This window comes from Ovis aries, chromosome 3, assembly GCF_016772045.2.
Source record: "Ovis aries strain OAR_USU_Benz2616 breed Rambouillet chromosome 3, ARS-UI_Ramb_v3.0, whole genome shotgun sequence".
Lineage (NCBI taxonomy): Eukaryota > Metazoa > Chordata > Mammalia > Artiodactyla > Bovidae > Ovis > Ovis aries.
This window is the reverse complement of record NC_056056.1, coordinates 13,232,938-13,249,762: the sequence shown is the minus strand read 5'-3', so window position 1 is coordinate 13,249,762 and position 16,825 is coordinate 13,232,938. Positions and strand designations below refer to the sequence as shown.

The following is a 16,825-nucleotide window of genomic DNA, read 5'->3' as shown; positions in this document are numbered from 1 at the left end:
GTTGTATTAACTTGACAAACGTTCATTGACCAGAATTTCATTCCCTTATTAGCAGTACTCTCCTGGTGTAGATAAAACTGTTGGTAGAAATGTAAGTTGGTTCAGTAACTATGGAAAATAGGATGGAGGTTTCCCAGAATTTCCATCTGATTTAGCAATCCCTCTCCTGGGCATATGCCCAAACAAAACTGTAATTCAAAAAGATATATGCACCCCTATTATGTTCATAGCAACACTATTTACAATAGTCAAGACATAGAAACAACCTAAATGTCCACCAACATTTAGATGAAGGGATAAAGAAGACATGGTATATATATACAATGGAGTACTACTCAGCCATAAAAAAGAATGAAATAACACCAGTAACAGCAACATGGATGGACCTAGGGGTTATCAATTGTACTTACATGAAGTAACTCAGAGAGAGAAAGGCAAATACATATGCTATCTCTTATACATGAAATCTAAAATATAACACAAATGAACTTATTTATGAAACAGATACAGACTCACGGACATAGAGAACAGACTTGTGGTTGCCAAGGAGAAGAGAAATGGGGGAGGGATGGACAAGAGGGTTAGCAGATGTAAACTATTATATATAGAATGGAGAAACAGCCATGTCCTATTGTATAGCACAGAGAACTATGTTCAGTACCTTATGATATACCATATAGTAAAGAATATTTTTAAAATGAATGCAAACTAGTACAGCCACTATGGAGAACAGTGTGGAGAGTCCTTAAAAAACTGGAAATAGAACTGCCTTATGACCCAGCAATCCCACTGCTGGGTATACACACCGAGGAAACCACAATTGAAAGAGACACGTGTACCCCAATGTTCATCGCAGCACTGTTTATAATAGCCAGGACATGGAAGCAACCTAGATGTCCATCAGCAGATGAATGGATAAAAAAGCTGTGGTACATATACACAATGGAGTATTACTCAGCCATTAAAAAGAATACATTTGAATCAGTTCTAATGAGGTGGATGAAACTGGAGCTTATTATACAGTAAGCCAGAAAGGAAAACACCAATACAGTATACTAATGCATATATATGAAATTTAGAAAGAAGGTAATGATAACCCTGTATGCGAGACAGCAAAAGAGACACAAATGTGTAGAGCGGACTTTTGGACTCTGGGAGAGGGAGAGGTGGGATGATTTGGGATAATGGCATTGAAACATGTATACTATCAGGTAAGAAATGAATCGCCAGTCCAGGTTCAATGCAGGATACAGGATGCTTGGGGCTGGTGCACTGGGATGACCCAGAGGGGTGGTATGGGGAGGGAAGTGGGAGGGGGGTTCAGGATGGGGAACACGTGTATACCTGTGGCAGATTCATGTTGATATATGGCAAAACCAATACAATATTGTAAAGTAATTAGCCTCCAATTAAAATAAATAAATTTATATTAAAAAATAAAAATAAATAAAATAAATAAATTTAAATTTAAAAATTGTAAAAATGTGTATCTATGTATAACTGAATTACTTTGCTATACAGCAGGGATTAACATGACATTGTAAATCAACTATACTTCAATAAAAAATTAAAAAAAAAACAGTGCTCTCCTTTGGAAACAACTTTTGATCAGAAAATGCTAAATTAATTTTATTACTTATTTCTACAACTTGAGGGCATTAATACAAAAATATACAGGTCATTTAGTTACCTTTTATTTGAGAATTTTGGAAACCGATATATTTTAGGCCCATAATCTCAGACTTTCACACTCCGAGAATCTAAAGAATTGCCTATATTATTACACTACACTCTTATGCAGACAATGCAGGATTTTCTTTTTGTCTTTATGGATCTATTAAATCATAGAATCCAAACTGTCACTTAAATAAAAGGAAACGCATAACTTTCTGCCTGTGGTATAAAATGTTACAAAAACAGCTCTGACGATAGGAGAACCTGGAGGAGATCCAGACTGGCCAGGTATTTCCCCTTTGCCAGCACAGCGTGCTTGACATTGATTAGCCCCCAACACAGTCAGCAGTGAAAGCACACTGAGTGCTGGCCTCCTTTGTATGTATAATGAAATGCACCAGATTATCCCAGTGCATAATCTCTGAAAATGTCATTGATTTTTGTTAATATCACTGCAGATTCAGCACTCTCTATCCTTCCTGGACTTCTTGCTTTCCCAAATAAAGAATGAAAGCAAGGCTTTTCAGACCTTAACATGCCTAAGAATTCCTGGAAAGCTTGTTCAAACAGAGATTCCTGAATCTATCTCCATGAATTCCAATTCCACAGTTGTGGGACGAGATCCAAGAATTTGCATTTCTAACAAGCTCCCACACGATGTGGACACTGCAGATTTGTGAACAATAATTTGAAGATCAGTGAAAAATTAAACTATGGAAGTGGTGGGATGCAGGTTTATAACACCTTCCAAGAATTCTGGGAGAGTGGGTAGAGTGAAACCAGAGAACACTTGGATTATTTAGGGAATAGAGTAATCAGTGGTTCATGGTGATATTTTCAGATTAATTCTAGCTAAAGTAAATTCCTTTTTTCAGTTTCTAATAGAAGAGGATCTTTCCTGAGCTATCAGATTCTCTTCTCTCTTTCACACACACTACAGACATATCAGACACTGCTGACTGTATATTCAATGAAAAAAACCCAAAGCTTTGAAAAAAACGGCATCGTATGTTCACTGGTATCTTCTTGTTTACATTAAGCTATGTGGAATTTCAGTGTGACTTGCAGTTTTGCTAATGTCACTCAAAAACATTTTAATATTTTATTTTTTAATTTATTTTTCATTTGGAGGAAAATTGCTTTACAAGGTTGTCTTGGTTTCTGCTGTACAACAATGCTAATCAGCCATAATTATACATGTATCCCTTCCTTCCCCTCCCCCACTTTAATATTTTCAACTAACAGCTATTTCACATATGCTGCCAAAAACTGTACATCTGTAATAAAGAATTAGCTGATCTCAGAGCATCTGTACCTCCACAAAGGGACCTTTGAGTTCTTTTTTAATAATTAATTATTTTTGGCTATGCTGGGTCTTCGTTGCTTTGCATGGGCTTTCTCTAGGTGCAGCAATCAGGGGCTACGCTGCAGTTGTGGTGTGCAGGTTTCTCACTGCATTAACTTCTCTTGTTGCAAAGTACAGGCTCTACACACATGGGCTTCAGCAGTTGTGGCTCAGGTGCTTAGTGGCTTAGGAGCTTAGCTGCTCCAGGGCAGGCGGAATCTTCCCAGACTAGGGATCAAACCAGTGTCCCCTGTATTGGCAGGCAGATTCTTATCCACTGGACCACCAGGGAAGTCCCACTTGAGTTCTTGATGGGACACTAAAAACGTTTTGTTGTATGATGCTATTTATGTCTAAAAGCCCTCATCTACCTTGCCATGTTTCTTGACACAGCACAAAGGATAGAATTTGTCTTAAATTCAATATTACGGGCATTGTGGCTACTTTACCCATCTTTTCCTTTTCTCTTTGTGTGTGTGTGTCTGCCCTATGTAAAATGCAATATGTTTATCCAATTTTGTACATAAATATAGGACTAATTAGTATGCAGCCAGCATCTGGAGTGGCATTTAGGGCTAAGGTGATGTCTCCAACTCTAGTCTGTTTGAGGTATGAAGATGGAAGTTAGAAATTTTGGTAGAAGCTTAGCATTTGATACACATGTAGAATATTTTGGTAGCAACTTTCTATTATTATTCATTTATTTCATTCATTAAGCTCTGACTTAGGCAATCCCTTAGGTGAATGAAGACAATCTGGCTGTGTTGTCTCTCTTTCCATGGGGTTCAGCCTAGACTTCCTTTCTTCATGTATTTTTATGGGTATTTTCAAAGTTCATGCTTCTCTTTTCAAAGGAGCAAGCTACAGGCCCTGGGGAACTAAGACAATGGAGCTCTTTAAAATAGATGCTTTGGAGATGTGAAAGTAACCTTGATCAGACAACCGACACAAGGCATTTCAAGTATAGTTTAATTGTTAATAAAGTTTCACAATGAATCATTGTGTTAATTCAATAAGAGATCAACTGAAACTTAAGAACTTTAAGTGGATTGATGTATTGATGCTGTGTACATTCTATGTATATGTATAGAAGCAGAAATGTAGATATTAAAATACAATAAAACTAAATTATTATAGAAAAGGAAAGCTATAAAATACCATGTGAAATAAATCCCATTTATGTAAACATAAAATTTTATGAATAAAAACCACTTTAGAAGGATAGAAAATGAATAACAGAAGTGTGAAGTACTTTGACTGTATCCTTTGTTTTCGTGTCTATGTTACTATATTTGGATTTCCATCATAAAGCAGATTTCATTTTAAAAGCAGCAAATCAAAAAGGAATTTCCACTTAGGAGAAAAATCCCTCTTCACTTCCCAAGCTGTGACTTAACTAGGAGAAGCAGTGCGCTGGAATAAATACTCAGAAACTACATGATAGCTTGAATTGCATTTGTTTCTAGGTAACCTCTTGTCCTAGTAATTCTTTATATAAACTGTGAATTCTATTTACTATTAATGATAGCTCTTGTGTATTAAATTGAGAAATTAACATCACTAGTAGAACTTAAGTCTCTAGTCTTATTTCCTGAGAAACTATTAGTTCATTTTTAAACAGCTTTATTGAGGTATATTTAACATATAAACATTGTATGTATTTAAATATTATGAAAAAAACAAAATGTACAGCTTGATATTTTGGTATGTATATGTTGTGAAATTATCACCATAGTCAAGTTAACTAAGGTATTTATCACCTCCATGTAATGGCCATTTTATTTTTATGTGTTTGGTAAGAAGACTTAATTCAAGAGCCACCTTCATAGTACATGACAAGCACACAATACAGTGTCATTCACTATAGTTATCCTGCCAAATATTTGATCTCAAAAAACTCATTCATCTTGCATAACTGGAACTTTGTACATTATGCTAGGTGAAATAAGTCAGACACAGAAAGACAAATAGTGTATGATTTCACTTACTTGTGGCATCTAACACGGTCAAATCATAGAAGCAGAGAATAGAATGATGGTTGCCAGGGGCCCAGTGAAAGAATGGAAATGCCTTCTTTGTTAAACACCCAATTTTTTAATGTCTTGATAACTTTTCCTTAAATCAGCCTGAGAATAATGGAGCCATTCAAATGATGGAGAGCAGGGATTAATTCTAATTTTTTAATTTTTAAATTCTAATTAATTCTAATTCTAATTTTTCACCAAGTTTGGCCATCACTGTCATGGTATAAAGATGGTTTTCCCACTGCCGAAGAGTTTACTCAAAGCCTCAGTCATATCTTTATTCCTCAAGCTGTATATGAAAGGGTTCAGCATGGGAATAATCACCATATAGAGAATGGCAGCCCTGCTCTCCCTCTCCTCAGAGTGAGTTGATGGAGGAAGTAAATACACACCCATAAGAGACCCATAGAAGAGCAGGACCACTGTGAGGTGAGATCCACATGTCGAGAAGGCCTTCCACCGCCCTCCAGGAGATGAGATGCCAAACACAGCCCAGGAAATGCGGACATAGGAGAGGACAATCAGCAGGAGGGGAGCAGTGAGGAACATCAGGCCCATGGTGATGATCATCAGCTCGTTAAGGCGGGTGTCTGAGCAGGCAAGCTTCAGGAGAGCACTGGGATCACAGAAGAAGTGGGGAATGGCCTTGTGGGCACAGAAGGCCACACGGGTCAGCAACAGTGTCAGTGCAGGACAGTTGGTTAGCACCCAGCATATGCTCAACATTAATGCACAGAGTTGGGGACTCATAGCTGTGCTGTAATGAAGTGGCTGACAGATGGCCACATAGCGGTCATATGCCATCACTGCCAGAAGTAAGTTGTCAAGGCCACCAAACACAAGGAGAAAATACAGCTGTGCAAAGCACCCAGAATAGGAGATGGTCTGACTCTGAGTATGCATGTTGACCAGCATTTTGGGGATGGAGGCAGAAGTGAAGCAGGCATCTGTTATGGATAGGTTGGCCAGAAAGAAGTACATGGGAGTATGGAGGTGAGGGTCAGAGGTGATGGCCAGGATGATGAGCAGGTTTCCCATCATAGTGACCAGGTACATGCCCAGGAAGATGACAAACAGGAGAGTTTGCTCCTCTGGCCGCTCAGAGATCCCTAGAAGGAGGAAGTCTGAAAGGGTGGTTTGGTTCACTCTGCTTCGTTTTCCCATCCTTTGTAGTTTTGCTATCTATGCAGATAAAACACTTCCACGTGTCAATATTTAAGTATTAGGTCAATTCACAGATAATATCTGTGTAGCCCAAACTGTTCCAGGAAAAAAAGAAGTGGACCTTGCCCATGAGAATCTCTGGATGTCATTATGATGTGAGAAAATACACATGGAACTTTAGAGAACAGGCAAACCAATACCCATGCAAACTGAACCATGTCTTCATAGCTGTATATAGTAGGGTCCTCAGGAAAGTGATCAGTTTGACCAGAGAAGTCCATGTTGGCAATTGGAGGGATAAGAATTGAGCATATCCTTAAAGGCAAGGTTGGAAAAGTCACTTTTGCTCACCAAGTAAAAAGGAAATACATGATCTTCCTTGCTGCCCCTCCCCCAACACCCACCCCTTGACATACACCATAGACAAGATAATCTATTTCTACTTGCCTCCTCAATCCCTAGAACTTGACCTCACCTATTTAGCTCCACTTTCTGTACTCTTACCTTACTAGGAACATGGATATATGGGCTGAGGCCAGGGAGTGTCATTCTCTGCATCCACAGTAGACAAACAGGACAGGGCTGCCCACCCTTGACCCTCATCACTCTCTCTCCTTTTTCCCTGAACTCTTCCCCTATTGCACATCTAGACATTTGAAAACTGGTATTTCTCTCCCCCTAGACTCTTGGACATAAGCACGATCAGTACCTCTTTGTAGATGCTTGCTATGTTCCAGAGAACTTGATGGCACTCTTTTGTTTTTTCGAGTCTGGTAGGTATTATTCTCCTCCACAATTCTGCAAATGGTGCAATTGAGTCTTAGAAATATTTGATGTACTCAAGATCAGAAAGCTAATGAATGTGACTCAGGAGCAGGTGTGTCTGACTCCAGTGTCTGTGCCTTCCCTCTACACTTGTAGTCTAACTCTCTGATATTTCTTTTCATCAAAGGGAAGGTAGAAGGAATCAGTGTCTGGTTCTCTGGGCTTGGAAATGGCCACTCTGATCTTCAGTTCTCCTAGGATTTAGAGCAAGCTTGTATAAGATGTCATTTCATGTCCTCCCTAACCTTATTAGATTTTGCCACTGTATTAGTACTCCATTTGTTCTTGGTTTATAGAGAGGCTTCTAATCTTAGGCAGACATTCAGATCGGCTACCCTAGAAACTTTTGCCTGGTCCTTGGGCTGGGGAGGGAGGTGTTTGTACAAGTATGTGTGTTTGTCCCCTACCCATCCAGATTCTCTCACCTATCAGAGCATGGATTGGTTTCAAGCATATTCAGATTCTCCAGTTCCCTCTTGTGTGTGGGAAGTTCACAATAAGGAACTCCCTGAGACCTTTCTGACCTTATAAAGCTGGGGTCTATTGAGTCCAGCAGTCATCAGGAATACCTAGAGTGTATAATGAATTTTTCAGACCTGGGAAGACAGGAGCTTTTCTTAGGGTTTTAAAGATCCCTAGAACATCATCCCCAAAGTGCTCATTAGAGCCAACCTCAGTGTCCCTTTGCAGCCTATTCTCTAGCCATCCCTGCCAAGGTCCTGGGAGAATAGAGGGCATCTCTTTCCCAGGGGTTAAGCTCTCAGATGGGGAACTTGGGGGTGAGATTCTGAGGCCTTTAGCTGGGATGCTGTGCACTCCAGCCTGACCAGCAGTCCTCCTGGGAACTCTTGCCTCTGTCCTGGACCATTTAATGCCAGTTTAACCAGGTTCTAGGTTAAACTGGATTGAGGGAGACATTAAGAGCTTAAAGTATAATGGTCCTGCTGGTGATTTCTCTAAATAGACTGTAGCCTGCCGGGCTCCTCTGATGATGGGATTATCCAAGGAAGAACACTGTAGTGGGTTGCCATGCCCTCCTCCAGGGGATCTTCCCAATCCAGGGATGGAATCCGCATCTCTTATGTTTCCTGCATTGGGAGGCGGGTTCTTTACCACTAGTGACACCTAGGTATTACCTCTCTAAACAGAGTAATGCCAAGAAGCAGCTCCCTCAAGTCCTAAACTCTCAGTTACATAAGGCAGCCTATGTAGAACACACCAGCCATAATATCTGATACACAACCACGGCAAAGATGTAACATCTTCAGTATTGTCATTAATACTAGTAGTACTGAGACTTCCCTGGTGATTCAGTGATTAAAACTTCACCTTCCAGTGCAGGAGGCATGGGTTTCTCCCTGGATGGGGAGTTAAGATCCCGCAAGCCTCGGGGTCAAAAAACGAAAGCATGAAACAGAAACAATATTGTAAAAAATTCTATAAAGACTTTAAAAATCATCCATATAAAATATCTTTAAAAAAATACTGTAGTACTTACTGCACACTTTCATTAAATGATCTCAAGTAATACAAGTTTATTAGGATAAAGAAACTATTGTTATCCCTATTTTACAGATGAGAAAACTGAGGCCCAGGAAGATAATGACTTGACCAACTAAATGGAGAGGATGGAATTCCAGTCTAGGTCTCCATGACGCTAGAGTCCACATTTTTTTATTTTTTGAGACAGATAGTGTGGGGTGTAGTGTTGGCAGACTGGAAAGGAGACAGAAGTAGAAAATCAGAACTTGGATGGAGACCTAGAGATGAAGAGTGTGCACAGGGGAAGGAAAAAAGGAAGAAAGGATGGAGTGGCTTGAGTCCATGCTCTTAACCACCGTAATTTGTCCCAGTATCATTGTTGATTTTATCATCAGCAATATCATTGGTACAGAATAATCTCATTTTCTATGTGAAAATCTCATTTTCTCTGTGTGTGCCTTTGGTTACTAGCAAGATCAACTACTTTTTTTTTTTCATTTGATTTTTAACTATGAGTAATTATTCTTCAAATTATCCTGTTAATATATTTGTCTTTTTCCTATTGGGGTGTTTGTGGTTTTAAAATGGATATTAGATACAAGAAAACAAAATTAAAACATTTTATTTGGGGTGTTTTTTATGTCCTTACCATTGAATATTTATAGAAGTTTTTTAAAAATTAATTTATTTATTTTAATTGGAGGCTAATTACTTTACAATATTCTGGTGTTTTTTGCCATACATTGACATGAATCAGCCGTGGGTGTACATGTGTCCCCCATCCTGAATTCCCCTCCCAGCTCCCTCTCCATCCCATACCTCTGAGTTGGCCCAGTGCACTGACTTTCAGTCCCTGTTTCATGCATCAAACTTGGACTGTTCATCTATTTTTTAAAACATAAATTTTTACTTTAATTGGAGGTTAATTACTTTGCAATATTGTATTTCTTTTGCCATACATCAACATAAATCCACCACAGGTATACACGTGTTCCCCATCCTGAACCCCCTCCCTCCTCCCTTCCTGTACCATCCCTCTGGGTCATCCCAGTGCACCAGCCCCAAGCATCCAGTATCATGCATTGAACCTGGACTGGCGATTCATTTCATATATGATATTATACATGTTTCAATGCCATTCTCCCAAATCATCCCACCCTCTCCCTCTGCCACATTGAAAGAGACAAGTATACCCCAATGTTCATCGCAGCACTGTTTATAATAGCCAGGACATGGAAACAACCTAGATGTCCATCAGCAGATGAATGGATAAGAAAGCTGTGGTACATATACACAATGGAGTATTACTCAGCCATTAAAAGAACACATTTGAATCAGTTCTGATGAGATGGATGAAACTGTAGCCGATTATACAGAGTGAAGTAAGCCAGAAAGAAAAACACCAATACAGTATACTAACACATATATATGGAATTTAGAAAGATGGCAATGATGACCCTGTATGCAAGACAGCAAAAAAGACACAGATGTGTATAGCAGACTTTTGGACTCAGAGGGAGAGGGAGAGGGTGGGATGATTTGGGGGAATGGCATTGAAACATGTATACTACCATGTAAGAATCGAATCGCCAGTCTATGTCCGATGCAGGATACAGCATGCTTGGGGCTGGTGCATAGGGATGACCCAGAGAGATGTTATGGGGAGGGAGGTGGGAGGGGGGTTCATGTTTGGGAACGCATGTACACCCATGGTGGATTCATGTCAATGTATGGCAAAACAAATACAGTATTGTAAAGTAAAATAAAGTAAAAATTAAAAAAAAAAAGTTACTGAACTATAGTTGTATAACAGTGTTGTGTTATTTTCTCTTTTCAGAAAACTGAATCTGCCATATGTATACATATACCCCTCCTTTTTTAATTTCCTTCCCCTTTAGGCCACCGCAGAGCTTTGAGTAGGGTTCCCTGTGCTATACAGTAGATTCTCATTAGTTGTTTCTTTTATGCACAGTAGTAAATGTCCAATGACAGGAATAGATACAGAAGTGGTGGCACATATATACAATGGAATATTATACAGCCACAAAACGTAACAAAAGTGAGCCATTGCCGAGACATGGATGGGTCTACATATTGTCTGGGTCTGACATACAAAGAAAAGAGAAAAATATATATTGTTTGTTAATGTCTATATATGAAGTCTAGAAAAATGGTAGTGATGAACCGATTTGACAGGCAAGAATAGAGAGGCAGACATAGAGAATGAATTTCTAGACACAGTTGCAGGTGGAGTTGTTGTTATTCAGTCACTAGGTCTTCTCTGACATTTTACAAGCCCATGGACTGCAGCATACCAGGCTGCTCTGTCCTTCACCGAGTTTGCTAAGGGAGAAGGAAAGGGTGGAAAAAACTGAGAGAGTACCATTGACATTTATACAGTTCAGTTCAGTTCAGTTCAGTTGCTCAGTTGTGTCTGACTCTTTGCAACCCCATGAATCACAGCATGCCAGGCCTCCCTGTCCATCACCAACTCCCAGAGTTCACCCAGACTCATGTGCATCGAGTCGGTGAGGCCATCCACCCATCTCATCCTCTGGCGTCCCCTTTTCCTCCTGCCACCAATCCCTCCCAGCATCAGGGTCTTTTCCAATGAGTCAACTCTTTGCATGAGGGGGCCAAGTATTGGAGTTTCAGCCTCAGCATCAGTCCTTCCAATGAACACCCAGGACTGGTCTCTGTTAGGATGGTCTGGTTGGATCTCCTTGCATTCCAAGGGACCCTCAAGAGTCTTCTCCAGCACCACAGTTGAAAAGCATCAATTCTTTGGCACTCAGCTTTCTTCACAGTTCAACTCTCACATCCATACATGACCACTGGAAAACCATAGCCTTGACTGACCTCAGTTCAGTTCAGTCACTCAATCGTGTCTGACTCTTTGTGACCCCATGAATCGCAGCACAAAAGCCTCCCTGTCCATCACCAACTCCCGGAGTTCACTCAAACTCACATCCATTGAGTCCGTGATGCCATCCAGCTATCTCAACCTCTGGCGTCCCCTTCTCCTCCTGCCCCTAATCCCTCCCAGCATCAGAGTCTTTTCCAATGAGTCAACTCTTTGCATGAGGTGGCCAAAGTATTGGAATTTCATCTTTAGCATCATTCCTTCCAAAGAAATCCCAGGGCTGATCTGAATGGATTGGTTAGATCTCCTTGCAGTCCAAGGGACTCTCAAGAGTTTTCTCCAACACCACAGTTCAAAAGCACCAATTCGATGCTCAGCCTTCTTCACAGTCCAACTCTCACATCCATACATGATCACAGGAAAAACCATAGCCTTGACTAGATGGACCTTAGTCAGCAAAGCAACGTCTCCGCTTTTGAATATGCTGTCTAGGTTGGTCATAACTTTTCTTCCAAGAAGTAAGCATCTTTTAATTTCATGGCTGCAATCACTATCTGCAGTGATTCTGGAGCCCCAAAAAATAAAGTCTGACACTGTTTCCACTGTTTCCCCATCTATTTCCCATGAAGTGATGGGACTGGATGCCATGATCTTCATTTTCTGAATGTTGAGCTTTAAGCCAACTTTTTCACTCTCCACTTTCACCTTCATCAAGAGGCTTTTTAGTTCCTCTTTACTTTCTGCCATAAGGGTGGTGTCATCTGCATATCTGAGGTTATTGACTGACCTAGAGGGCTGCAAAGCATGGGGAGGGTGGGGAGGGAGGATCAAGAGAGATAATATATGTATACTTAGAGCTGAATCACATTGTTATATAGCAAAAACCAACAAAATATTGTAAAGTGATGATTTTCCAATAAAAAGTAAGTAAAAAATTAAATACATTTTTAAAAAGAAATAAATTCCTAGGAATAAGAGGAGAGATGAAGTACTACCAGCTATAAAAATGCTCAGCCTTATAGACAAGATCAAAAATCAAGAACATGAACTCAAAATTCATAATTTATGCTAATGAACTGATAGGAAATATACAATAATTGTAAAGGAATACAATTCAACTATCAAACATTTACTGAGTACTTATTCCATGCTGGGATCAAATCTAGGGATGTAGAATCTGAGGTTTTGTGAATACTCATGGCTGTTATAAAGATGAGCAAATGTCATTGAGATAAGAGTTTTGCCCTGTGCAAGAGTCTCTCCAGGGCACCCTTCATGTCCCTGTTCCTGAGGCTATAAATGAAGGGGTTCAGTAGTGGAGTGACCACTGTATACATCACAGAGGCAACGGTGCTCTTGTCCCTGGAGGTGCTGGATGAGGGGAAAAAATACAGTCCAATAATTGTTCCATAATACAGAGACACTACAGAGAGGTGGGAGCTACATGTGGACAATGCTTTGCAGATCCCCTTGGTGGAGGGGACCTTCAGGATGGTGGCCCCGATACGTCCATAAGAGATCAGGATGCTTACTAGTGGGAGGACGATGCAGGTCACTCCTACTGTGAAAATGGCCAGCTCATTGAGGGATGTGTCTGAGCAGGAGAGCTTCAGCAGGGCATCAAGGTCACAGAAGAAATGGGGGATGCTGTGGTCAGCACAAAAGGACAGCTGGGTCAGGAGGAGGGTGTGACACAGGGCACTGGCACAGGAAAGAATCCAGGACACACTTACTAGGAAGGTGCACAGCCCCTGTCCCATGACGGTGCTGTAGTGGAGAGGGTGGCAGATGGCCACATACCGATCATAGGCCATCGAGGTGAGCAGGAAATCATCCAGACCAGTAAAAAAGAGGAAGAAAAACATCTGTGTTATGCATCCTGCATAGGGGATGGATTGATCCAGAGTGTGCATGTTTATCAGCATTTTAGGGACGGTGACAGATGAAAAGGAGACGTCAGTGAGGGCCAAGTGGCTGAGGAAGAAGTACATGGGGGTGTGGAGGCGAGCATCCAGCCTGATGAGCAGGATGATGAGCAGGTTGCCCAGAACTGTGGTCAGGTACACGGCCAGAAACAGGGTGAAGAATATGCCCTGCTGCTCTGGCTGGATGGGGAGCCCCAGAAGGAGGAACTCAGACACGCTGCTCTGGTTTTCCTTCTTCATGCTCCTCTCCTGTCTGCTGGGAATGAAAGGACAGTGAAAGAAGCACATTTTGATTGCAGCAGACATATATAAGTGAGTCCTTTCTCTTGGTGAATATGTTAGTGTCTGTCTGTATTGCCCTGCAAAAACCCCTAAGATGAATGGTATTACCATGTATAGGGAGGTAAGTACCAACCAAGAATTGAGTTTGATACGGAAGAGAAACTGGCTCAGTGGCATTTTTCCACCACCTCAGTAAAGAGAAAGTATCACACTTTCTTAGCAGAGAAATAGTAAGTTAAAGACCCCCCTAATTTCTCTTCTGTTTCTTGATATACAATCATAAGGTTTGACCTTCAGGTTGTGACATATTGACCTATGGAAATCTGACTTCAAAGTCCTTTCATATGTAAAGTATAAGGAGGATTGTTCAACAACAAATTCTCGAAGTAAAGTGGGTCAAAAATACACAGCCAAGGAATTTCCTGACAGTCCTGTGTTTAATACTTCACGTTGCGAATCAGGGGTTGTGGGTTCAATCCCTGTTCCACATATAAAGAAATCACATGCCTTATAGCTAAAAATGGAAGCATGAAGCAAAAATATGTGGTAATAAATTCAGCGAAGAATTTTTAAAATGATCCACATCAAAAAATTCTTTAAAAATAAATAAGCAACTAAATAGCCAGATTCCATTATGTATAAAGGTTGAAGAAAAAAAAGGAAGCTTACTTGTCAACTGAACTCAGATTTTCTAAGAGCTCAATCTTGTAATATCATGCTCTATGAAGTAAAAATATTACTGGCAGTTATATATATAGTTTTACTAACACTCATATTAATCATTCACCAATATCCTCCTGATTCAACAAAATCTCTTGTTGAAGAGTTCCCTAATCCCAAATAAAAACAGTTGCTGCCAAGAGATGTCAAAGAGATATGCCCTGATATGCCTTCTCCACTCAGCTTTAAGAACTAGTTTTAAAAAGTATCGTAGACAGAGCACAGAGAAATGCTGAACATCTGTATACACACACACACACACACACACACACACACACACACACACACACCTGCTATTGCCGTAGGATACCCAGTACTTTTCTGAACTTTATGCTTGATTGATCTAGTTGCCTTGAGTAAGAACTGGTTTCTCAGCTTCTCTGTAAGACACCTGGAGACAAGACTTATCCACTACTGTGGTCCTGGACCACTCACCAGCAACAGAGATAAAAGAGCTTGATCTTCAGTTCACCGACTTCAGACATGAAGATGTGAAGACTGCTCTGTCCACCAGGGAGGGGATCCAAGGGGACAGGGCTCCAAACTCTTGGTTAGAGACATGCATTAAACATGTATTAATTGCTCAGTTTTCTTTTTTCTCCCTCCAGGACACATGCCCTAGGGCAGTGGTTCCTAAACTTTGATGTTCCCTAGAATGCCCTGGGGAGTTTATTAAAGAGGCAGATCCCAGCTCCAACTCCACTGATGCTCATTCTTGAACTCTGCAGCAAGAGAATTCTGATGTACATGGTCCTAAGGGCCAACACTAAGAAAACAGTGTCCTTAGGAAGAACGTCATGATGACGCCCCATGGGTGTGAGCCTGAAGGAGATGTGGAAAGACCTCCTCACTGACCCTTCCTACAAGCTTCAAGTTTCCCCTAGTTAAGTCAAAGCTTGGGATGTGAGGATGGAGTTTTCTCCCAAGCCGAGATGCCTTCTTAATTTGTTGCCTTTTAAATAAATCTGCTTCATGGTAGAAATCCAAATACAATATGAGAAAGTCAAAGTATTCCCCCTGTCTTTTATTCATTTTTTATACTTATAAAATGGTTTTTCTTCATAAAACTTTACATTTGTTGTTCTATGAAAATGTTAGTCGCTCAGTCACTTCTGACTTTTTGCAACCCCACAGACTGTAGCTCACCAGGCTCCTCTGTCAGTGGAATTCTCCAGGCAAGAATACTGGAGCTGTTGTTCAACTCCAGTGGCTGTTGTTCACTATCTAAGCCATGTTTTACTCTTTGTGACCCCATGAACTGCAACATGCCAGGCTTCACTGTTTTTTGCTATTTTCTAGAGTTTGCTCAAACTCAAGTTCATTAAGTCAGTAATGCCATCCAACCATCTCATCCTCTGTCATCACCTTTATATCCTTCCCTCAATCTTTCCCACCATCAAGGTCTTTTCCAGTGAGTTGACTCTTCGCATCAGATGGCTAAATTATTGGAGTTTCATCTTCAGCATCAGTCCTTCCAATGAATATTCAGGGTTGATTTCCTTTAGGATTGACTGGTGTGATCTCCTTGCTGTTCAAGGGACTCTCAAGAGTCTTCTCCAGTACCACATTTGGAAAGTATCAATTTTGCCACTCAGTCTTCTTTCTGGTCCAACTCTCACATCCGTACATGACTACAGGAAAACCACAGCTTTGACTAAATTACCTTTGTTGGAAAAATAATGTTTCTGCTTTTTAATAGGTTGTGTAGAAATGTCATAGCTGTTCTTCCAAGGTCAAGTGTCTTTTATTTTCATGACTGCAGTTACCAAATGAAGTAATTTTGAACCCAAGAAAATAAAATCCGTCACTGTTTCCACTTTCCCACAATCTATTTGCCATGAGCAACGGAACAGAGTGCCATGAGCAACGGAACAGACTGCCATGATCTTTGTTTTGTGAATGTTGAATTTTAAGCCAGCTTTTTCATTCTCCTCTTTCACCCTCATCATGAGGCTCTTTAGTTCCTCTTCACTTTCTGCCATTAGAGTGGTGTCATCTGCTTATGTGAGGTTATTGATATTTCTCCCAGCAATCTTGATTCCAGCTGGTGATTCATCCAGTCTGACATTTTGTGTGATGCATTCTGTATATAAATAAATAAGCAGGATGACAATATACAGCCTTTATGTACTTCTTTCCCAATTTGGAACCAGCCAGTTGTTCCATGTCCCATGCTAACTATTGCTTCTTGACCTGCACACAGGTTTCTCAGGAGGCAGGTAAGGTGCTCTGGTATTTCCATCTCTTGAAGAATTTTCCAGTTTGTTGTGATCTACACGGTCTTAGGTTTTAGCATACTCAGTGAAAGAAGAGTAGATGTTTTTCTGTAATTCTCTTGATGTTTCTATTATCCAACAGATGTTGCCAATTTGATCTCTGGTTCCTCTGCCTTTTCGAAATCTAGCTTGGACTTCTGGAAGTTCTTGGTTCACATACTGCTGAAGCCTAGTTTGAATGGCTTTGAGTATAATCTTGCTGGCATGTGAAATGAGTGCAGTTGTACTATAGTTTTAACATTCTT

General features: G+C 40.4%; 2 protein-coding genes across 2 annotated transcripts; both read right to left on the bottom strand.

Moving 5' to 3' along the window:
• Positions 1-5,259: 5,259 nt before the first annotated feature.
• LOC105614040 (olfactory receptor 1N2) lies at positions 5,260-6,242 on the bottom strand. Its single transcript, XM_027965880.2, has one exon. It carries the CDS (start codon positions 6,205-6,207, stop codon positions 5,260-5,262), a length of 948 nt encoding a protein of 315 aa, XP_027821681.2. The 5' UTR covers positions 6,208-6,242.
• Positions 6,243-12,600: 6,358 nt separating this feature from the next.
• LOC114114134 (olfactory receptor 1J4-like) lies at positions 12,601-13,542 on the bottom strand. The gene has a single exon (XM_027968327.2). The coding sequence runs from the start codon at positions 13,540-13,542 to the stop codon at positions 12,601-12,603; it is 942 nt and encodes a 313-aa protein (XP_027824128.1).
• Between the last annotated feature and the right edge of the window lie 3,283 nt (positions 13,543-16,825).

Excerpts from the sequence above, each read along its gene's own strand:
- LOC105614040 (XM_027965880.2), bottom strand. The coding sequence starts at position 6,207 with ATGGGAAAACGAAGCAGAGTGAACCAAACCACCCTTTCAGACTTCCTC.
- LOC114114134 (XM_027968327.2), bottom strand. The coding sequence starts at position 13,542 with ATGAAGAAGGAAAACCAGAGCAGCGTGTCTGAGTTCCTCCTTCTGGGG.